The sequence below is a fragment of the Phyllostomus discolor genome, chromosome 6 (assembly GCF_004126475.2).
Source record: "Phyllostomus discolor isolate MPI-MPIP mPhyDis1 chromosome 6, mPhyDis1.pri.v3, whole genome shotgun sequence".
In the NCBI taxonomy this organism is placed as follows: Eukaryota; Metazoa; Chordata; class Mammalia; order Chiroptera; family Phyllostomidae; genus Phyllostomus; species Phyllostomus discolor.
Window position 1 is genome coordinate 31,547,500 of NC_040908.2, and position 24,882 is coordinate 31,572,381.

At 37.7% G+C, this 24,882-nt stretch overlaps 1 protein-coding gene across 41 annotated transcripts in view; it reads right to left on the reverse strand.

Moving 5' to 3' along the window:
- NRXN1 (neurexin 1) overlaps nucleotides 1-24,882 on the reverse strand; it is a 1,086,661-nt gene that overhangs the window by 52,721 nt on the left and 1,009,058 nt on the right. The window contains exon 1 of one of the 41 annotated variants that reach the window (XM_028514452.2): nucleotides 4,237-4,702. The exons of 39 other annotated variants lie outside the window; for them this stretch is intronic. In XM_028514452.2, the coding sequence (XP_028370253.1) occupies nucleotides 4,237-4,269 (33 nt within the window). In that variant the 5' untranslated portion in view covers nucleotides 4,270-4,702. Of the gene's footprint in view, nucleotides 1-4,236; nucleotides 4,703-24,882 lie in introns of those variants that run through there. One more of the 41 variants, XM_028514451.2, reaches the window with a different exon arrangement.

Genomic DNA, 24,882 nt, shown 5'->3' on the forward strand with positions numbered 1-24,882 from the left:
TTTATATGTAATCTATGCTTTTGGATATGTGATAAATATGTTTTCATTGTAAGCAAATTTACTTCACTGGAGGGTTGATTGGGAAGGCATTGTCTCTGAAGCTCTAGTCGAGTTTTCAATTTGAAAAACATGAAGGAGTCAGCGAGGTGAACGTGTTTCCCCAAACCATTAAATTCCAACTTTATCTGCAAATTTACTAGTAAAGCTAGGCTGTGAACTTAGAAAAACATATTTTTGGACAAAAGTACGAAATACACTTAGAGCCAAGTTTAGTATTCTATGAACCCACAATGTTTTAATATAAAAAGCAGTAGAAACAGAGATGAGAACATATGACCTTTAGGATTGAATAATTTTGGAGACTGATGTGTTTTTGGCCCTTTCAAATAATATTTAAGTCACTCCCACCATTATATATAGTTTTGACCTTTTAAACTAAGCAATACTTAAAGTAATGATGTCTTTTTAACAAAAGACATAGATGTAGAAAAATAGTAAAAAAAGTATTTGAGCCTGTTTGTCATCAAGAAAATAATAAAATTGTGGCTTAATATGCACTATCAAAATATGTATATCACACCAATGAAAACAAAAATGGATAATTGATTTTGGGGAACAGTTCTGAGATAGTTGCTAATGATTAAGCATATAAATTCAAATAAAGGTAAAAAATCGAGCAAAGGGAAATGTGTAGTAATAATCACAAATAATGACACAAAAGTAGGAAACACTTCTCTTTATATTTTTGCTTTTTCATGGCCATTATTCACTTTAGACTCATACTATCTTCATTTGCTAAAGGACACTAGAAAGATATCCATGGGTTTATAATTGTTCGTGACTCTCCCCAATTATTCTGTATACTTAAAATTGCCTGTCTATGTTTGCCTGATATTGTGCTTGGCTCTGTTCTCTGTGCCAGAGTGATGAGGGAGATTCAAATATCATCTGTCAAATAACTATAAATAAGATAGCAGGAGGAAATGTCAGTCTTTCTGGGTCAACATGGTAACTTCAGTGGAAATCAAAGAAATTTAAAGTCTAAGTATACACAGAAATGTGTAAAGCAGAACTTGGTGTCATTACACTCTGAGGAATATATGCATAGCTCACTGTTTACATTTTGTAATGTAGAGATTTAGGGCAAACGGCATTCGAGTCTGTAAATGACACATAACACAGCAGAGGAATAGAAGCCTGGAAAAACAGGAAATGTGAAGTGAAAGAGAAGACCACGTGGTCTAAGTGCAATTAAATATCCACTAACACCATCCACCTGAGAACATTATTAGCACTGGAACTAAAGGGCACTAATTTTAACAGGGCATAATCTTGTTTCAAATGAGTTATTTTTCAAAATGATAGAGTAAATCTTGATTCTTGAAACATTTAAGCTTAACTTAAACAAAGACTGAAAGTCCTTGGCTGCCTGCTTTCCTTTCCATTTGAAAACTACAAAGTATAAAGCTAAGAGGGCTTTTTCCATTCTGACTACTGCAGCCATCATATAGTTAATTGATTGCACTTGTAGTTTATATCAATAAATGTACCCAGATGCTGTGGGATAAGCACATTTTGTAAATTAAAGGAGCATATGGAAGGCATGCAGACAGTAACATTTAATCATAACTAGCCAAACATCCTTAATATGCAATGCTATATCACTAATTACTATGTAAATATGTTAAGTATTTCCCTGGTTAATGTCTTGGTGAGACATTTGCTTGAAAGTTGAGCTCAAATGCTACTGTGACCAGACATTTCATACCACTTCAGAGCTCTTCCAGTTTTATTCCACTTTACCCATAAGGAGAATGTGACCCATAGCTTATTCGGCAACATGACTGTACAAAGTCAAAAATATTTATTCTTCATCACTGGGTTATCTTGTTTATGAATACTAGTCAACCCTCCAAAATACACATATCTGTCCAAAGTTCTGCCTGCAGGCTCTATTTCTTTCTAAAAATGTTAGAGGGAATTTGCCAGATGAGGAGCATTTTGCTGCTTAGTGGACCCTTTCATTAATTTCTAAGAACAGGACATGGAGGAAAAGGACTGCAGAAAGTGGAAGAAATTGGTTTAATTCTTCAGTTCTGGAGAAATTAGTATAAATGATCTGAGTAAATTATCTTTGATACCTCAAGGTGTGAAGCGTAAAAGTTTTCATTCTCTTATCTAGGTAGCTGTTTTTTCTCAAGCCAAGAATCAAAAGGCAAGTCAAGAGAGACATGTGGCATGATAAAAGTGTCTTTGAAGAATAGAAATTCCCTCCATCAACAAGGTCCACGAACCAAATGATGAAGTGTGCTGTGAGTGATCCACAGACCACAAGATGTATCTCTGGACTGTTAACATTTGTGTTTTGTTGGTACATTTTGGCAGCATGAATTTGGTCAAATTCAGCTGTACTTAGGACTGGAAATTGTACCTGGTTCATTTTGTAGTTCTAAAAGAATCATTAAAATTATAAAATTCAGAAGTTTTCATTTTCCCCAGTTTTATGACCTTGCTTGGCAAAGGGTGTGCCCAGTTCTCTGGGCGCTTGAGTGACAGAGGGCTTGATGGAGGATGCAGAGTTATTAGTTTCATTTTAGAATTTGAAGCGGGCATTGGTCACATCCCGAGGATTCATGACATCAACAAATACTTAAATAAAACATTCCAAGTTATTCTAGAAATGAAGAGCTGTTTATAAGCCAGAAGTAAAAATAACAGATTAGTCAGCCTGATCTCTGAATATTTTCAGAATTGAAAGCTATTTTAGGGTAATGGGCAGTTTACCCTATAGATGTTTGAATTATTTAAGGTCTGGTTAAGTTTACTAGTTATTGCCATATATATTTAGATACCACCAACTCAAATAATACAACTGCTTCGTATTTTGCTCCTATTTTTCCTGACCATGGCACAGAGGAAAAGTTTACAAGAACAAATAGAGCACCATTCACAATCTGGCAAAAACAACTTCAATTCATGGGACTTCTCCAACCTATGAAGCAGGGGCTACCTAATTTAATGAAAAATAGCTGTCACAACAGAGATAACATTCTATCTCATAGTTCAACAAAGATGCAGTCAGAAGTTCCCTGGAAAAGAAAGGCCAGGCTTCCTTCACTATTAAGCAGACGCTTCCCCTCCCCCTTCCCCTTTTCTGATTTGCAATCCCTTCTGTCTTCCATCTGCTCCGCCCCCACCCATTGTCTCCACTCACTGCCAAGCCTGCCAGTCCCATCTGGTCATACTCTTGCTTCTGCTGGCTCTAATTCCCATGGGCCTAGGAAATACTTGAATGCTAAGGCATTTTCCCTATTCCTGAGAATAAGGACGAGTTAAGAGAATATCAAAAAAATCCCCCAAGAACACACACACACACACACACACACACCATGCACATGATTATCTCTCATACACAAACAGCAGTTTTTCAATCCTCTCCCAGACTAAAATCAAAAAACGCTTTTAATTTTTTCAACTCACATGTATTTTTGAAAACTAAAATCTTACTATCGTTGAATAATCAAAATTTATATTTCCAAAATATAAACACTTTCACTAATCCCAAACATGCATTTTTCCAGTAAGCATAATTAGTATAAATGTTGCTCAAATCTTACCATTATGAAATATTCCCATTAGTTAACCAGACTTAATCATTGATCACAAATAACATTTTCTGTTGCACCAAACATACATTTAATTCAGACATTTCACCTTTACAGATTCTCAACGAAAACCCCACTCTGCCACAAAAGCATGCATGGTCAGAATTCAAGCATAGTTAGGCAAAATTATTCCCGAGTCATTAACAACAATAAAGCAGTCTGGCAAGTCTTGAAAGCAGCTTTTATTCATGCTTTTAACTTGAATCAACTTAATACATAAATACATATATATATACACATACACACACAATTTTTATCATTTTTGCAACAAGCATGCTAAATAAACCTCTGAAGCTCACGTAAAGCAGCAAACAAAACTAGAAGCAACCATGCTCAGGGTTTAAGGACATTTAAAAATTTAAAACAACCTTTCTACATTTCATATAGAGCATGCATAAATTTGACATGCAACCTCCAAGAAGAAATAGTTGAATTTAAATCTAAAAATTAGTTTATCCCAAACAGTTTATTCTTATTTTCATTATTATTGTTCTTAGGCTTCTGGTGTCTTAAACCCTGCATGCTGCAGTTCTAAGCTGTGCTGAGCACCGGCTGTGATAGAAGAAGCTACCTGCGAGTTTTCACAGTGCCATCTCATATCCATGTCTGTCTGGCTACCCTGCGTGCTTAGAGCTTTTTTCTTAATTCTTAATGGAAATCCTAGGAAATTTAGTCCATCCTCTGAAATCAATACTGGTGACAGGAGAGCTCCCTGACTCAGTGGGAGATCAAGATGATAAATTGCCTGCGCATCAGCCTGGCCTATCAGTGCCCTCCACACAGATGGGCGAGAAAATACACAGAAAAGGCTCTATCAGTCACGTGTCACGGAGGAACCAATGACTGACGCTCTGCTGCAGGAAGCGATGCTGCAGTTCCGTCTGCAGTTGACGAGGCTGTTGGTACACAGCCCAGCCCGCGCCCTGCTCAAAAAGTCTAGGCAGTTACTGCTGTGGAATTTGCTCTCCAGCTGGGACTGCAGAGGGGAATAGGCATAACATTTAACCCCGACCCAAGTAAAGACCTGTTTCCAAGTGCATGAAATGTTCTCTATGTTACTTTGTAATCCAATGTGATTGCCGAGCAGAAGAGAAACTACACACACACACACACACACACACACGCGCGCACACACACACACACACACACACACACTGCAGTAACCCAGTCATTAAACTTTTATGTGCTTTTTTCAGTTGACTATCATGTTTGCACCTAATGTTAAATTAGAAACCTTAAACTGTGCAATTAGCACACAGCTTCCTAACAAAATTGCCTCAAAGCTTTATAATTGTAATTATAATTTTATTCCCAAGTTAATGAATGACATTTTTTTTGAATGCCACACTTATAATGAGCATTTTTATGGGATGATTTTCTAAAGGCAATTATACAACATTAATAAATACATTATTATGCTTTTTTGACAATTAGAACTGTTCCTCTTTAAAGACGATTTAAGTCATAATAAATATGCCATTTTATCAATCATTAAAAATAAAAGCAAGTACCAAAGGATGTATAATCTAGTTTTCCAAAGCTTGAAGCACATGTAATATCCAGTGATAGAAGCATGTACTTATTTTTTTCCATTCCTCTGAAATTTAAAATAATTTAAAAAGAACAAAGGCTCCACATCTGGAATCCCATATGGAAAAATATCCCCAGAACATCTGCTTGCATTGATCATCCTGCAAAAAACAGACGTATCATGCCATTGAAGGTAACTGAGACGCTTGTATCCAGCCTGACAGAGAAGGTTATTAAGTGATAGGACCACGATGTGTTTCAAATGACAGTATCATGGAAATTTTATTTAAAAAAAAAAGCTAAAAAGAAACTTGAAAAGGTTTCAGAAATAACATTTATATCAGAAAGAGTATCTGGGGTACTTTATCTTGCCTTTAATGCAGCATAAATGATATCCTAAATTAAGTTTCAAGTTTAGCTCTGCCACTTTTGCTAATTGTATCCTGCTGAGAAAACTAAGGCTTAGACGGGTTAATTTACCCAAGTTTCAGTAATTAGCCAAATCATTTACTTCCCACTCCTTCCTATTCCTACCTCTAAGAATCAGATAATTTAGGTGAATTGTCACTAAATTCTAAAGCTCTTGACACAGACAGGTGTGAATTCAGGCAACATAATATCAACAATAAACATTATTGAACGGTATTGGGCTAAAGACAAAGCAAATTTCATTTTTGAAGTGTATGTGTTTCCTACCCAGCACAAGCTATATTTTATATATATATTCTATTATTGATTCTTGTTCAGATTCCAATAACTTTAACAGATATAAACTCTAAAAGAAAGTGAACTATCCAAATTAAGTCAAATGCTTATAATTTTTATTATCAGAATTTTAATTTTACCCTCAATTATTCTAAATCAGTGGTTTATGAGAGTGATTTTGCCCCCAAGGTGACATTTGACAACAATTGGAAACATTTCCAGTTGTCACAACGGGGGAGGTGCTACTAGGATCCCGTGGAAAGGGACCAAAGATGCTGCTCATCATCCCACTGGGCGCAGGACAGCCCAAAGGGTTATGTGGCCCTATATGTCAAAAGTATTGAGACTGAGAAACTATGCTGTGCCAGGTGTCTCCAAGTTGTTGGCATCTCTGGGCCACACTGGAAGAGGAAGAGTTGTCTTGGGCCACACATTAAATATACTGTGACACATAATCACACACACACAAAAGTATCCCCTAATGTTTTAAGTAAATTTACAATTTTGTGTCAGGCCACATTCATACACATCCTGAGCCTCATATGGCCCATGGGTTGCAGGATGGACACCTCTGGTAGGCTTTTCTACTTTATTCACAAGAGGTTTTTGAAAAAGTAATCTATACTGCAATGTATATATTCAAAGAGGAAGGATGTAAGTTTAGATGGAGAAGTGATGAGGGCCAAGGACCAGGCCCTGGGTCACTGCAAAGTTAAGAAATCACTAAGAGCCACCAAGAGAAAGAAACAGCAAAGGATAAGAAGGTGGGGGGGGGGGGGGGAAACCTCAAAGTGTGGTGACCCATGAGCCTGTGGTGCAAAGTGTTTTAGAAAAGACATTACGGTCAGCTTGCCCAAATGCTGTGGACAGGTTAAGTGATCATTCTCTATAATTTTTTTAAACTTAAACAAAGGACCTGAGAAATTCATCTCATTAGAATTAACAATACAAAAGACTTGAGGTCCTTATTCCTCCTCTTCTTTGAATTTTTAAAGATGTGGCCAGAAAAGGTGGTATTACAGGGACCACAGGATGGCTGCCTGAGGGAATACGAAAAGGGGAGGGAGCTTGTGACCCTCAAAGTATAGTTGTTGTTGTTTCTTTAAATTCTCACCTCAGAGTATTTTTATTGACTTTAGAGAGAGGAAGGGAAAGAGAGAAACATCAATCCATCGCCACCCATATGTGCCTTAACGAGGGATCTATCCCACAACGTAGGTATGTGCCTTGACCGAGAATTGAACCCACAGCATTTGGGTTTATGAGGCAACACTCTAACCCATGGAACCGCCTCCCCAGGCTCAAGTTATAGTTCTTAGGCTGCATGTGGTCTTAGGCTATGTAATAGTCCACAGAGGTGGGCTGTAAACAAGGAAGCAAACAAATCCTATTTCGGGCCATCCCTCATCACAGTTGCTGAGGTGGCAGAGTGCCGCCATATCATCCTAGAAACTCTGCTGCAGTTCTTGTGTCCAAAGATAAGGTTTCTGGGAACAGTGTTCTTGGGACCAGCTTTAGGTACTTCCCCTCTGTGGCTGCTGTCATGCCAATTTCCACACTTCACCAAACCTGTGGCGTTCAGGGTCAGTGTGGCAGAGCTAAGGTACAGAGCCACTGGGAACTCGAGGACAATGGAACAGCTTCCAGCCAAATTAATGCTCATTTTGACAGGAAAATATTGCAGAAAAGCAGCCGAGTGTGAGGGGAAGGGGAAGGGGGGAGAGAGAAGGAGAAAGGAAAAAGATCAGAAAAAAGAACCACAGATCCACAGATACCATTGCATTCTCTGAGGTGTGGGAGGACACTGCATGTCATAATTCTCTTAAAACTAGATAGATTTTTGCAACCCCAAAAGGTTTTAAAACTCACATAGTTCAACTCCTTCACTTTACAGATGAAGGATTTTGATGCAGAGAGGTTAAATAACTTGGCTTAAAGTAAGTGACAGTGAGATTCATTGCCATGTTAGTCAGCGGGTGAACATGATATTGGCAAGTTTTAAGATGCTTTCAAAATTGTCATAATTATCAAACAGAGTAAGACTTAGAGTGGGGGGGAGCTGATGTCAAATAAAAGACAGCAAAAAGCTCTGAAGCTTCCTCCTCCCCTCACTGATACAAGATTAAGGCATTGGAAGCTTTTCCTCTTCAGGAAAGAGAGTATGATATCCAGTGGGTAGTTATAGGATATGAAATGCAAAAGAAGTTTCAAGTCTCTTCCTTTCAGAAGAATATTAGTGCCTGAGGAAGACTTTTTTTAATGTAAATTCTCTTGTTGGTATTTGCACCACAGTCTTCATGAATAAGAAGCAGGATGCATGGGTGTTTTACAATAAAAGACGTGTGTCAGGAAGTAAATTCTAGCTGTGAGAGAACATAGAACAGAGAAAGAATCAGGGCAATATTCAATTATTAAGAGGAGGGAAAAATAGAAAACATAGTGAATTATCTTAGTTCTAAATGTTTATTATTTTTGCATTTTATCCCCTACAATGACAGCCCTAATTTGAGACCAAGAAGTAACATTAAACTCCAGTTAATTACTAATTAAATACGTGCAAACACACATTTGAAGTAGGGCGTGAATTACTGTCTAAATGAGTAACATTTCACTTATTTTAAATCTTATTTTTTTCTGCTACTCTAGTCTCCATCATTTTGTTCTATACACTGATTATTTCTCTAGGTGCATATGCTTTTTAAAAAGTAAAAACAAACAAAATCTCATAATCTTTTCAGTACCGTTGCACTCTAAAATTTATTGTAATAATGTTAAGGGTAATAGAAATTAAGAGTAGGAGGGATTGAATAACACCTATATCCATGAAACTAGCAACTGCAAGTCTATTGACTATATATCAAATATTGTTTCCAAATTAGACCTACTCCTCGTTCTCTAGAATAGTTGTTCTCAGAGGAGTATGTGTGAGAACAAAGAAGGAACATGTTAAATGTGCAGATTTCCGGGCCCTTCCCTACAGACTGATTCTCTTAGAGTGATCCTCAAAGTCTGCATTGTTAATAGGCACCTCATCTCCATAATTTAAGAACCTCAGGATCAACCTGAAGATTCAAATTCAGAATTGTTTTTTCAGGACAAGCCATGGCAGTAGGATTTCTAATGAATGAAAATGGGAAGCTTTTTCTTTTTAAAGGAATAAAATAAAAAGTGGCATGAGTAGTGTTCAAGAAAAATTGGAACAGAGAGCAGACCATAGCAAAATAGAAAAATGCAGGTGCTTTAGAGCTATCCATGAAGGGACAGTTTCCCAAATTGAATTTTACAACGTAAAGAGTGTTGTAGTCAGAAATGCTTTTTGAGCAAGAGAGATTAGTGTGCATAGAAGACATGTGCATATAGTAGCATTTAAAAGAATAGGAGGACCCTTTTATAGCCACAGATAGTTGTGGCACTTGGCTGAATTGGTGCTACTTTGCTGCTGTGATTAGAAACCACGAATGTGCAGACATCCAGGCAGAGTCCATTCGAGTATCCTAAGAATTCATTTGTGAGAGAGGTTTTCTTAGGATGGCCCTCTAGACCTCTAGGGAAGGTAAGCTTTCCCTTATGAGCTCAGAACCCACTGAAATCACATCAAAGCTTCCTGATTGTTTAAGACAATGAATCCACCGAGAAGAAAACGCAGTCTATTTCATGCACAATGACTCATGAAGATGAAATGAGAGTGCACTTGACAGAAACCCTCTGGGCATTGTTTTTCTCCCAGCTGACTTCTATATTGGCCAGCTTAAGGTCAAAGGGTAATGGTGCTGAAACACGTTCTTTTCAGACTAATTTCTTTAGGATTCATACTGTCAGTCATTGAGTCATTTCAATAATTTTCTGAGCTTTTTGGCATATTTATACATTGATTTTGACAGAAGGTTGATCAATTGTTCCCTTTGATCCAAACTCAAGACTTTTGGGACAAAGTTAATAAAGAACTGATTTTCTCAGGATGTTATGAGCAGGACAATGCTTTATACCAAACAGACATTAGTGGCTAAATAGTTCTGGTGGCTGATTAATGAAAAGCATTAATCAAAAAGCCATAATCCCTGGTTAAATCTGCTAGAAGGCAGGGAAGGAAGGAAAGAAGGAAGGAAGGGAAGAAGACAAGAAGAAAAGAAAAGAAAAAAGAAAAGAAAAAAACACCAAATCTTTATGTAATTGAAGTGTAGTAATAGACCCTGCAAGGAAATTTAGCATTTCAGTGCGTACAAGCTTTCAGCATAACAGACTGTGTGTCTCCTTCCTCCCTGCTCTGCCTACCCACTCACCAATAATGGACCACACAATATTTTCAGCAACAAGAATGGCTTAGAAAAGATATCTACTCAGAAAGTTACATATGACACCACAATCCTATGCATGCACACAAGTACATGCACATAGAAAATCCAGATTTTTACTTATTGGGAGTGAATATTTTCCATTAACAAAATTGTGAGACCTACATTGGAAACAAAGCTTATCTTGGACCAAATATGACACTATAAGAAAGCTGGTGAATGGAAGTTCTCAACTGGTCATTCATATAATGTTCCATGAAGAAAACTGCAGGAGGCACAGTCCTTATTTCAGGCTGGCTTAATATTTTACAGCAATTGTTTTCCAAATTTCAGGTGCCTAAGACTTTGAGTGCTATTTAAAAATATAAATTTTTTGGTGCCACTCTGATCTACTTAATTATACTTTGTAGGGAGGAGGGTGAAAACCTGAATGCTTAAGTTGTGGTCCAGGTGATGCTGCTGCAGGTGGTTTTGGACTTCACTGTGAGAAAGACATTCTGTGTGCATCCTGCTCCTGCCTCCACCCACTGCCCACTGTGATGCCAACCTAAGATATACTGGGTGATCCCACCTCAGCTCCTCAATTACAATGTCTTTCATTCAGGGAGACAGATGTTTGGAAAATCTAGAGAGAGGTTACAATTATTGGGATGGATAGATTCTGAAAAGACTTCCTGGAAACAGATTGCATTTAACTTGGTTCTTGAAAGATGGAAGAGTTAATTATTTTAGCAAGGCATGGAGGTGTAAAAGTGCTTCTTTAAAATTTAAAAAATTTCTTATGTTAAAGATAAGCTGCTTTATCTGTTCAACTGGTGGACCAGCAATGCTTCTAGCACATGTAAAATGGTAAATAAACATTAGTTAAATTGGTAAATAATATGACCACAAAAAAGTAAATCTATTAAAAATATTCAATCATGCCCTGGCTAGTGTGTCTCAGTGGATTGAGTGCTGGCCTGCAAACCAAAGAGTCACTGGTTTGATTCCCAATCAGGGCACATGCCTGGGTTGTGGGTCAGGTCCCCATCAGGGGGCACATGAAAGGCAAACATACATTGATGTTTCTCTCCCTCTCTTCTGCTCTCTCTGAAAATAAATAAATAAATATAATTAAAATATTTTTTAAAAATTCAATCACAATCCTACCACCTTTGCAAAATGTTTTATTGTTGTGATGATGTGTTTTAATTTTCATTTCACATTCTTTCCACCTCTTATCTGTATACACACATCATTTTAAATAGATGTAATAATAAGAATATAGTTTTATTCTGCTTTGTAATTCAATATAATGGGATATACATTTCCTTTCTTCACTTAAAATATCATTATTAGCCCTGGCTGGCATAGCTCAGTGGTTGAGCGTGGGCTGCGAACCAAAGCATTGCAGATTAGATCCCCAGTCAGGGCACATGCCTGGGTTGCAGGCCACGGCCCCCAGCAACCGCACATTGATGTTTCTCTCTCTCTTTCTCCCTCCCTTCCCTCTCTAAAAATAAATAAATAAAATCTTTAAAAAATCATTATTATTATTATTCTAATAGCAACAGATTGGTCAAACTAGTTTATTATAATTTACATAGCTATTCTGTATCTTTTTTAAGATTTTTATTTTTATTTATTTTTAGAGAGGGAAGGGAGGGAGATAGAGATAGAGATAGAGAGAGAGAGAGAGAGAGAGAGACATCAATGTGCGGTTGCTGGGGGTTCTGGCCTGCAACCCAGGAATGTACCCTGACTGGGAAGTGAACCTGGGACACTACTATTCTGTATCTTTTTGGATAATGGATCCATCTCTATTTTTTTTATTTCTGCTATTGTGAATAATACTTTGCTTCCTTTGTATGTTTTTCACAGTCTAAAGTTCTGTAAGTAAGATTACTGGTCTAAAGAAATAAGAGTTTTTATAGATCTTGAAAAAATCTGCCAAAGTACTTTTCAAAAGACTTGCTCTAATTTTCATATGGTCTCCGGCATGCTATGTGCTATTGTATCTTCAGTGGTGTGAACATGTTGTCTTTCCTATCTGGAGATACCATTTTGCCATTTAAAAATAAATTGTGGTGTACTCCCACACATTGTTTTATATGAAGCTCAAATGCTACTCTTTCTTGCAGGCTTCACAAAGCCCACAGGCAGAGTTGGCAGTTACTTCCACTGTGTTCCATAGTACTCTGTAATAACACCATTTTAGCACTTATCAAACAGTCCTGTTTGTTGTAGTTGTTTGTATATTTCCTTTCTCACTTCCTAGATTGTTAGCAACTCCAAGGTTTAGCCTCTGCTCTCATCGTCTTTGGAAACTCACCCCCAGCACAGGGCCTAGTGTACATTAGACATTCAATAAATGCTTGTTAAGTAAACAGGAAAGAATGAATGAATGAGTCAATATGATACACAAATGAAAGACTCCTGCTGTATCTCTGGGTAAAAATGCCCCCTTTCACCAATTCTTTTATAGGCTAACTAGTCCTATGGACATTTGTATTTTTGTAGGTCTGTTTTGTAATATTTATATATTTTGTAGGTCTATATTTTTCACATTTTTACTGATCTCCTTTCAAGCCTTCCCGGCCCAGTTCTGTGACATGCTGTGACTCGACTCTCTAAATCCTTTAGATAATGACTTTTGGGTACACAAGCTCAGAAAATGTTTCTTTCTACTTCAAAAAGAAGCACATTTTAGGACTAGTGAGCAGGATTAGAAACCACCTGTGGAGACTATGGCATGTACATGGCACACTCTAGAGAGAATAAGAAATAATCATTGCTGATGAATTATTTAATACATAGTAACATGTAACAAGTAATTATTCTTAAGTATATATCACTTTATGCATTTTGACACATTTCAACATACATTCTCTCATTTTATCCTTACCAAACATTGTAAGAAAAAGAGGTAAAGCAGGTATATCATCATTAAAATTTGAAAGATAAGGAATCTAAAGCACTGAAACCTGGCTAGTGAGTGGAAAAACCTGGGCCAGTACTCACTCTTTTGAGTCATATTTTAGCTCTCATTCTAATAAAATCATTAGACCCTACTGAATTTTGTTATTTTATTAACCAAATTGGGATAATGAGCTTTTAAACAATATAAACAAGACTGGTAATTAAAAAACAAACAATGAAGCTAAAACTTTGCTGGCAGCAGAAACATTTTTTTCAAAGGTATGCTTATGAATAATTCAACATGGAAAATAAATAATATCAGAGGACTCACTGAAATCAGTGACAAATGGAGGAGGGCTGCTTTCCCTCCTCCCTGGTGGCTCCTGGTAGTTTCTGGAGCGAACACTCAGGTAAGCATCACAGTGCCCATTTACTCAGTACTTTAATCAATCACCCAACTAACACATATCACAGCCTAACTTGGTACAGAGAACTGTAGGAAATATACAGACTCCTTCTCCAAGAACAACTCTCTCTCTCTCTCTCTTACATACAGTGCATTATAAATGCCACAGAAGTTATATGACACAGTAAACATTCTGAAACTTCAGGGACAAAAACTAATTTCTAGACACATACCCTGTACTGACTTCCAGATGTCCATCTAAGGAACAATGTGAAGGGATATTAATCTTGTCTCTTATTTTGTGACTTTGTGCAAACCATTTAATATCCCTATGCTGGGATCCCCTTGTGTGTGAAATAAAGGTTCAATCAATTCTGCCAATCAAATACATGTAATATGTGAACACAAGGGAGACAGTAACTCGGTGGTAAGAACCCAGTGGTGAAATCACACAAATGTGGCTTCAAGACCTAAGCTTGTGGCTTAGAACAGTTAATTAGCTCAACCTCTGTAAATGGCTTCTTCCTCAAGAAAATGAGAATAGACTTCCAGCCAAGATGGAGGCATAGGTAGACACATTGTGTCTCCTCACACAACCAGAAGGACAACAACAATTTAAAAATAAAGTAATGACCAGAACTGACAGAAACTTGATCTGTATGGAAGTCTAACAACCAAGATGTTAAAATAGACACATTCATCCAGACCAGCAGGATGGGCGGAGTTGGGCCACCGGGTAGAGACCGGTCGAGGCACAAAAGGTGGTGTCACCGGGTGCACAAGATGGAAGCAGCCAGACCCACCGAGGTGCTGATTGTAAAGTGAAGCACGGGTGCAAGGTGGCTGGCTGACGGAGTGGTCCCACATTTGCACATAGATAAACCAGGCAAGGGTGGGGAGCGAGACAGGCCACACAACTCAGGGTCACAGTGCTGAGAAATAAAGCCTCAGGGCACTGATTGGGGACACCTATGGGGACTGAGGCACAGGGAGAGACTCCCAGCCTCATGGGAGAGTTCGTCGGAGAGACCCATGGGGTCGTAGACCATACACAAGCCCACCCACATGGGAATCAGCACCAGAAAGGCCAATTTTGCTTGGAGGAAGCAGCAGAAGGGAATGAAATCCGACAGAGAGTGGAGAAACCACCATTGTTCCCTCTCGGACCCCGCCCCCACATATAACATCACAACCCAGCCACTGAGTTACCCCACCCTGGTGAACACCTAATGCTCTGCCCCTCATATGTAACAAGCATGATAAAATTTTAAAAAAATGGCCAAACAGAAGAACAGACCAAAGCTCCAGAACGAATATAACTGACTGACCAAGAGATAGTCAACCTATCAGATGCACAGTTCAAAGCATTGGTGATCAGGATGCTCATAGAATTGGTTGAATTTGGTCACAAATTAGATGAAAAAATGAAGGCTATGCTAAGTGAAATGAAAAGGAAAATGCACAGGGAACCAGTAGTGATGGGAAGAAAACTGGGACCCAAATCAATGGAGTGGACGAGAAAGAAGAAAGAAACAACCAAACAGAAAATGATGAAGAAATAAGAATTCAACAAAATTAGGAGAGGCTTAGGAACCTCCAGGATGTGTTAAACATTCCAACATCAGAATTATAAGGGTACCAGAAGGGGAAGAGGAAGAACAACAAGTGGAAAAGTTATTTCAACAAATAATAAAGGAGAATTTCCCCAATCTGACAAAGGAAATAACTTTCAGGAAGTCCAGGAAGCTCAGAGAATCCCACAGAAGTTGTACCCAAGGAGGAACACACCAAGGCACATCATAATTACATTTTGCAAGATTAAAATGAAGGAGAGAATCCTACAAGCAGCAAGAGATAAGGAGACAGTAACCTACAAAGGAATTCCCATCGGACTGTCAGCTGATTCCCCAAAAGAGACCTTGCAGGCAAGAAGGAGCAGGAAAGAAATATTCCAAGTCATGAAAGGCAAGGACCTACATCCAAGATTACTCTATCCAGCACAGATTTCCTTTAGAATGGAAGGGCAGGTAAAGTGCTTCTCAGATAAGGTCAAGTTAAAGGAGTTCATCATCACCAAGCCCTTATTTGATGAAATGTTAAAAGAAAAAGAAGATAAAAAACATGTGTAGTAAAATGACAGCAAACCCACAATTATTAACAACCACACCTAAAACAAAAACAAAGACAAACTAAGCAAACACCTAACTAGAACAGGAAAAAAAACACAGAAATGGAGGTCACATGGAGGGTTAGCAACAGAGGAGTGGGAGGAGGAGAGAGGGGAAAAGGTACTGAGAATAAGTAGCATAGATGGTAGGTAGAAAATAGAAGGGGAAAGGCAAGAATAGTATGGGAAATATAGAAGCTAAAGAACTTATGACACATGGACATGAACTAAAGGGGGGAATGTGGGTGGGAGAAGGTGTGTAGGGTGGAGTGCAATGAAGGGGGAAAATGGGACAACTGTAATAGCATAATCAATAAAATATATTTTAAAAAAGAAAATGAGAATAACAGCAATATATACCTTTTGAAATTTCCCATAAGATATAAGAAATAAGACAATAAAAATAAGATAACGTAAATGAGGTAAACAAGATAACACTTAGTAATAAAACTGACCATATATTCAACAGTCAGTAAACAGTAGTAATCATTAACTATTAACATGAAGAAGCTGCTTCTAGGCACTGCATAGACTATTTCAATTCTACAATTCTGCATAATTTATTTTTGACATGGCTCACTCATAATGGAAGCAATTATTGTTCTATATTTAATGAAGGCCAAAGGTTAAGTACTGTTTTTAGATTTTTTAAATTATGTATACATTCATGCAAAGCCTGGGAGAGATGGTACGTTTTATTTTGCAATGTGCTAGAATTTGACAGTGCTTTTTAGAAAATGTTAGACTGTATTTCAGTTGTCATTTGTATGTGAACTCCAGTTCAACTAATCCAAAACAATGAAGTCATTAGTGTGCAGTGAGTTTAGTCACTTTCCTAAGTGCTGCAATAATTGCCTTAGAGATTTTCAACTTCATTTCCATTCTGACAAAGATGATAAATGTCATTTACAAGCATGACACACTTCCAGGCACATTCTCAGCATGCTGGTCACCACCCCATCCTTTCTATTTCACCAAAGAAAGCGTACTGGAATGCAGGTGAGTGAGGGTGATGTTATCACAGACCTTTCCGAATATACTCTGCTTATTATTTAAAACAACAACAAAAAAACCCTTCATTATTCATCTTGAAAGTTAAACCATTACTGTTAATAGATTACTGAAAACATACTTCACATCTGATTGGGACATACCGATATGTAACAAATTATGGTACGGAATCACCTCACAGAATGTGCCAAGGAAATGTGTTTCATGTGTGGAAAAATAAAAAAGCCAATTGTTTTGTGAAGAATTTGCATTGTGTTCTAGAGACCACTACCATGAAAGAATAAAAAGATCTAGTATCACAAGTTGTGGACAGTTTGAAAAATGTTTACATAGTAATATGTTACTGAGATCTAAATGAAGGGATGGATTTGCTAGAACCTCAGAACACACAGGATACAAATAAGCATCATAAGCAACGTAACATTTCTCTAAAACAACAAATCTCAGGGACCCTTTTCACTATTAAAACATTTTGATGCCTCCACAGACCTTCCATTTATATACAGATTATATGTATGGATAGTTACTCTATTAAAAATTAAAAGTGAAGAACTGTTAAATATCTATTAACTCATTATAATATATTCATTACATACTAATATATCTTTCAAATAACTATTTTTATTACCAAAATTTTTTTGAAGAGCACAGCATTTTAGCAAATCTTCTAAGTATTTGGTTTAATAGAAGACATCTGGGTGCTAATATCTGTTTCTGCATTCAGTCTGTTGAAAATCACACATCATTTACTCTCTGAAAACTCCACTGTATTCCCATTTTAAAATTGAGAATAAAAAAGGCAAATACAATCTTGATATTATTATTATTAAAATATTTTTGACCTTACAGATATCTCCCACCCTCTGCCCAAAGTTTCCCTGGACCATAATTTGAAAACCACTGCTCTAAATTTTTATAGTACTCAGAGACTACATTCAGTATTATTTTTTGATATCTAATTTACATCTCTGTGCTGTTCTTGGTTCCCTATGTGAAAGCTTTCTGATGGACAGACCATGCCCCCCACATCTGCAATATCATTTATAGCATGTGATAGACCTGTGATAGACCTGGAACCATACAGGGGTGGGCAAAGGTGGGTTAACTTACCAGTGATAGCCACCCAAAAGATAAAAGAATATAGAATACTAACAATAATAACAAAAGAAGACAAACAACATGAATAATACAATAATTAATAAATAAATAACAAGAACAAATTCTGCTTTCATGCACTCACAACTGTTAACCTACTTTTGCCCACCCCTGTACTATAACATCCACATGTAATAGGTGATTAACTGATCCATTGAAACTCAGGATGTCCTACAGTCCCTTTAATTATCTTAGACTACATCCTATCATCCTATCATCTTATTGTAGCAGTTACACAGTTTGTCAAACTGTGTCAACATTTTACTTAAATAGAATGAGAAGCTAATTGTATCTGAATTTATTCCAGATGAAACAAAGTAGCTTTCCTAGGCAGCACCTGTGACCTTTGTAAGAGAAATATGAAATGAGAAACCAGAATTCTAGGGCAGTTATTATTACCTTTTCTTTCCTTTAAAAATGTTCTGACACATAAAGAAGAAAACATTTCAAGGTCTAATCAATGTATATTTAGCTGTAGTTTCACAATTATAAAACAACTGAAAAGTAATAACATGGAAAGAAATGTCAGTTTGAATTGATTAAAAGCTAGAGTTTCACATCTTTATAAATGGAAGAAAGAAAGCAACAAATATCATTGTTATTTTTATTTGTTCTACTGCAAAATCCGATCCTCTAAGAGACACCCACATAATAACTCAGAAATGAAACAGTTACACGTTTATCCCTGCTGAATTGTTGCAGAGTGGCATGGTTGGCAAAATATACATTAAAGAATAAAACAGTTCTCCTAAATTAAAGGCTTTATTCCATAATAAATAATTTCTTTGACTCTTTCAAAATGGTCCTATTATCTCCAAATCTGGGGAAACCCACAGAGAAAGACTTGGTGCCTGCCATTACCTTGGTAATCAGATAACTGTTTTGACTAATCTGTCATAAAAACAGTGTCTACAGAAAATAAAAAGGCTCTTCCCAGCTAAAAGCTGGGGAGACAAACAAAATAGCTGCTAGACTGGGAAATAAAAAGAGAGGTCACTCATATGAGGCTTTTTCTTGGTCATGGGTCTTAGGACAGCCAATATGCAAATTATCTTTACCTCTTGTGGAGGTCCACATTATTTAGACTAAAGGCTGGATCACAAAGCATGAGGTCTTCAGACTTAGTGGCTCTACAATAGCTTAGTTATCTTAGGTATTTAATCCTAAACCAGCTTTGCTCTCGACCCATCTAATGTAAGAAAGGAACCCTAAAGCCTGCCTATCCTACCTGTGAATACTTATAATGGACTGAAGTGTCACTGTGTAAGTAAATTCAAGAAGCAGGGGATGGGGAGATTATGATGTTTAATATTTGAACTGTAAACATACATGTCTGAAATTCTAAAAACCGATGAATGTGAATTAATGCAATTATGTATCATTACAATAGGTAACCAAGAAAACCAAACAAACTAATGTGCAAATATCAAAACTAAACTTATAACAAATGAATTTAGAAAGCAAAACTGTTAGGGACTGAAGACTACACCTAACAGAAAAGTCAGGGAGGAATTCCTCCAACGCGGTCATGTGCATGTGGAGTGGCAACTTTGAGACATTGCCAGTAGAATATGGAAGCCAGACTCTGTATTATTCAGTTTGCATTTTGAGTAACTATAATTGCATGCTATTTTTAGTTTGTGAATGATAAGATTCTTTAATTCTTAATAAGCTGGTAAGTATCCCTTAATTGTATTGTGAAAATCCAATTTCAATGGCTAGTATGCCATTTGCCTATAAAAGCAAATAGAGGACATACATTTCCAGTTCAGGTTGCAATCCATCAAGTGGAACCTTGGAGGTCTTAGGGCTAAGGATTTGTATGTGAAAATCACTGCTCTAAGGCTTATTAAGTCTACATATTAAAAAGATCAAATAAGTCATTCAACAAATATGTGTTAGGTCTACTAAATGACAAACCTACCTAAGACTCTGTGGATACAGGAGAGAACAAAACAGCAAGTCCCTGCTCTAATGGAATTCATCTGCTAGTTAGAAAAAGTAGAAAAACCAGCAGCTAAACACTGTACCATTATTAATACCATCTAGCCCGAGGCCACTAGAAACATGCCTTCAATCGAACGAATTGGGTTTATTAATGGTTGTAGCAAGAAGAAACACACACCATGGGGATCTGTAAGTGTTTCAATGACAGGGTGTCAGAAGAGACATTAAAGTGTTTGGGCTTGCATTAGGTGATTTGGGGCATAATCTAAGGAAGAAGGGCTTTGCTCTGAATTGGATGCTCTCAGGAAATGGAGGCAATTCTGTGACTGATTTGGCATCTAAATAAATCTATCTACAGCAAGTGCAGACTAAAGTGAGGATAAAGCTAAGATTAGTAGATAAGTGGTAGTCATTCATTTTAACCAAGGGATGGTTTGACTTTCTGTGGGTTTCACAGTGACCTTGACTGTATCCATTTTTAAACAAAATAATGATGTAGCCTTGTTTTCCTACAGTTGATTGTGGTCTCAGAGTGACCTTGTCTCATGTTGGTATTCTGTGAGATTATTTCTATTCAACAGGTGAATGACATGGTCTACCTATAAGCTCTGGGCCAGATTTCTGCCTCACTGTATGAATTAGATTAGTTTCCAAATATCAGGGGCTGTTCTTCTCTTCCCAACCATCCATTGAACCAAACATTACATAAAGAAATAGAAAATGATCAAAGGGTGATAGGACGAGGTAAAAGAGAATCCTTTGTATTGTGTATTCATGGAAAGGCATGTGGACTAAAACAATTAGATGAAGAAGCTAATATGTGACTACCTGGTGGGGAGCACTGTACATGTTCCAGAAAAACACTAAGGCAAGGCCCTAAGTTTGGAAAGAACCTGACGTATTTGAGGGACAAAAGAAAGATAGCGTGACCTGAGAATGGTCAATCAGACAGAGAGGAGACAGGAGAGAGAGAGCCAGCTAGTAGACATATGGGACTGAGATTTTATTCTAAGTGTAATGGAGAATCATTGGTGGTCTTGATAGTAGAATAACGACATAGTTGTATTTTCACATTTAAAAGATGATCCTGTATGGTCAACAGAGAGTTGTTATGGTGGTTACAGAGTAGATGAGAAGCTGAGATGCAAGTTAGGAGGTTTTACAGTCTGGACAAGAGGCAGCAGTGGCTTGCCCTAGGGTGGCAGTAGTGCAGGTATGCAAAGGGTACCTTTTTGAAGTTGGTGTTATGGGACTTACTAATGGGTTAACTTGGGAGATGAGGAGCAAGGAGGAATGAATGGAAGATGATCTTACTAGTCATTGGGCTCTTAATGTCAGTGATAATGTTATTCTTTATATCACCCCTAATTCCTGATTTGCAGAGGGCACTGGATATTGGATTAATGGACCTATGTTGTGGTGAATGTTGGCACAAGTAGCAAGGTTCAAAACTGTCCATACTTATTAAATTACAGGTGAGGTTAGGTGCCTAATTCTCTCTATTGATTTGTAGGTAACTCAGTGGTAACAAATTGCAAAATAACCCAGGTCTGGACAAAACAACCCGCAGGACAACTCAATCAAAGTAGTATTGTCATAAATAAGTACTAAGTAAATGTGTCCAACCTACCTAGTAAATAGAGGCAGAAAAGCATAGATTTGGAGAAAAACATTTTAAAATAAACTTTAAAAAATAATAGGTATTACTTAGCATAGCAGATAAAAATCCCAAAGATTCTGAATTGTGTCACCCCATACCTCTGATAGGGTATCTAACCTTGCCTCCTTAATTCCAGTGTATGGTACATTTGCTTATCTTGAAGGGGGTCTTATAATAATTGGCAGTGACATTTGCTGCCTCCTGTCAACCTTTGAAAGTTACTATACTGCCATCAAATGGCCTTATCTAATTTTCTGCCCTGTACCCAGAGAGAGGTATCCTCAGGAATAATATAGCAGCTGGGTAATTAAGTATGGGCAATAAAAACTGTTTCTCTAGAATCACACTGAGGCTCCTTCCATTTCTTTCACAAGGGGTGTCCCTCAGGAGGCAGGCGTGAAGCGTAGTATGGGGGCACTCTTCATTAATGCCTATGGAGGCTCACAGCTGGAGCCAGACTTTTTTTCCAGTGTGAGGATAACTCCGGCAGAGGAGGCGGGGCCTCTTCAGCATGCCTTCTCCCTGTGTAACCCAATGGTTCACAATATTATTGTGTATAGGCAGAATCTGGTCTGGAGTATAAATGGGGGGTTTATTTCTTAGTCTATTGATATGTCTGAAGCACTATAACCAATACAAAGACAAAAATGGCCTGTGTAAGAGGTTTGGTTTGGGAATGTCCTTATTAAGCACTGGATGAGTAGCTTCAGTCCCAGGATAACGTGGAACGTAGCATTTAGTACAACACCATCATGTCCCAAAATTATTTATCATACTCAATACACTTAGACCTTTCAACATTAGAGTATACTTCAACTATACTGATGAGAGTTATGAAAAAAATACAAATAATGTAGAGATCACATAATCCTGACCTACTTGTGGGCACCTCAGGCCATGTACAAATCAGCTAAGAGGGAACTGCTTCAAGGAAGTGAAGACAGACATGGTCCCACTCAGACCCAGAGGCAACCTCACAGCCATTAAAGTGACTGCCTCTATTAGTCATGCTCATTTACTCTCATTCAAAACAATTATCTGGGTGACACGGGCTCACCGCGAAGCCCTCTACTTTGTGTAAAGCACAAAGTGAGGGGGGATTTCTAGAAGTTAATAAACAGGTTAGTGGGTTCCTTTCACTCTGCTCACAGCACCATGGGAAAAAGCACTGAAGCGTGAAAACCGGGATTCCTTCATACCAGCGTCTCACATTCAGTGCTGCAGGAGAATGAAATATTGACATATTTAAGTGTAGTGCTTATAATTTCATCCAACTCAAAGGAATGACTGAAACACTCCTGGGTAACGTGAAAGCACCTGGGGACAGGAGAGAAAATGATCATTCTTTCCAATCTCCTTCACACCTCTGGATTTCTTATAGCTAAGATACACATTTCTGGCGGTGACTGAAGAGGGTGGGAACAACTGTCAAATCTGAAAAGTCAAGACATGAAACTCATTTTTAAGATCTCAGTAGAGGAGAAAGATGGGAGAAAGGAACCAGTAATTTCTGCCAATTAGATATGCAGGCATAACTAAGTGAAACGAATGCTTAAAAAAAAAAAAACCCTTTCCTAACTCCTTAACTGTTGAATTCCTCCATTTTAATAACATTGCCATTTGTAGTTATAGGAGTGTTGAAATTTTATTTCCCCTTCTCTGAATCCCGAGTTTGTCATCTGAGAGAAAATAAAAGCTTTTAAATGTAATCATATAAAAAGTGGGAAAGCCTGGTACTTCTCAAGTTATTTTACCATGCCCCCTGGCTCTTCTCAATCTGCCAAAATAATGGGATGGTTTCTAGGAGTTCATTAATCCTGTCAAAAAATATTTACTGAGAACCCAGTGGGCAATGATGTGCGCAGGGAGCTGGGAGAGGGGTGGGGTGAGCATGAGGTACAAGTCTTAGATGCCAAACATGCCTGTGAGGACCTCACCATCTACAAGAAGAGAAGGCATTATTTCCAACCTTAAGCTAAACTCATTTATGTATGACTCACAAAAAGTAGAGATAAGTATTACAGGTATCCAGAGTTGGGAGAAATTGCATTTTATATGGAATAATTAGGGAGCAATTTTAAAAGTAAATATAATTCACTTTGCCCAGAAAAATGAGAAATCTTTGCACATGGATGGTGTCCATGGTGGAAGGATGTTTCCCTGAAAAGAGACAGCATGAGCAAGGACATGAAAAAGGAAGCACAGTAGAGCGATAAATCATTCTGTTCACCTGAATGGAGGGGAAAATAGTAACTGGGAAGACAGACTGGGGATTTATAGTATGTGCTAAACTAAACATTGGCCAGCTAACGCTGTCTGCACCCCTAATCCCTGGAGTTTGTGAATGTCACTTTATATGGCAAAATGGACTTTGCATATTGTGATTAAGTACAGAATCTTGAATTATGCTATATTACTCAGCTGGGCTCAATGCAATCACAAGGGTCCTTATAAGTGAGAGAGAGGAAAGTCAGAGAAGATGTGATGAAGGAAGCAGGGGTCGGAGTGGTACAAGGAAAGCTCAGAAGCCAAGGAATGCTGGTAGTTTCTAGAAACGGGACAAGGCAGAGGACCTGGTTCTCCCCTGGAGCCTTCTAAAGCAATCAGTCTAACATATTTTAGACTTTTGACCTCCTGAACTTGAAGATAATTAATTTGTATTGTTTTAAGCCACTGTGTCTGTAGTAGTTTGTCACAGCAGCGGTGGGAAGCTAATGCTTTGAATGTACCATGATATAGCATCAATGACGGGTTGTCTAACCCTTCTTTGTGGCCCCATGACTGCTACAGATTCTTTGATTGCAATGTTTATATTGTATTTTTATTTTTAAAGTATATTTACCTATCTCCTCTGAGTTATCAAGAGGATAAAAGTGCTAGTAACAAGATAAAGAAAACCTATGAGGAGGAAAAGATTTGAGAGCAAGATGCTGAATTCTTTGTGAACACAGCGTATCTGAAGTGTCAGTGGGTCAACACCATGGGTGGACAGTGGGACATGGAAATCCATGTCTCCTTCTTCAAGGTGCATAATTCTCAGAAACAATTACTAAGAATTTATTATTATGGCTCATAAAATGGACTCATTGAAGTGTGGCTGTTGACCATCGAGAAAATTTAGCAATGTAAATTCATGAGAAGGGAATTATTTATTTATTTATTTATTTATTTTTAGGGGTTTTTATTTATTTATTTTTAGACAGAGGGGAAGGAAAGGAGAAAGAGAGGGAGAGAAATATCAATGTGTGGTTGCCTCTCACACGCCCCCTACTGGGGACCTGGCCTGCAACCCAGGCATGTGCCTTGACTGAGAATAGAACCAGCTACCCTGTGGCTCCCAGGCCTGTGCTCAATCCACTGAGCTACACCATCCATGGTGGAATCATTTATTTAATCATGATATTTTGACATAGGTTGTTGGAAGAAATGATTTTATAATAATTTTA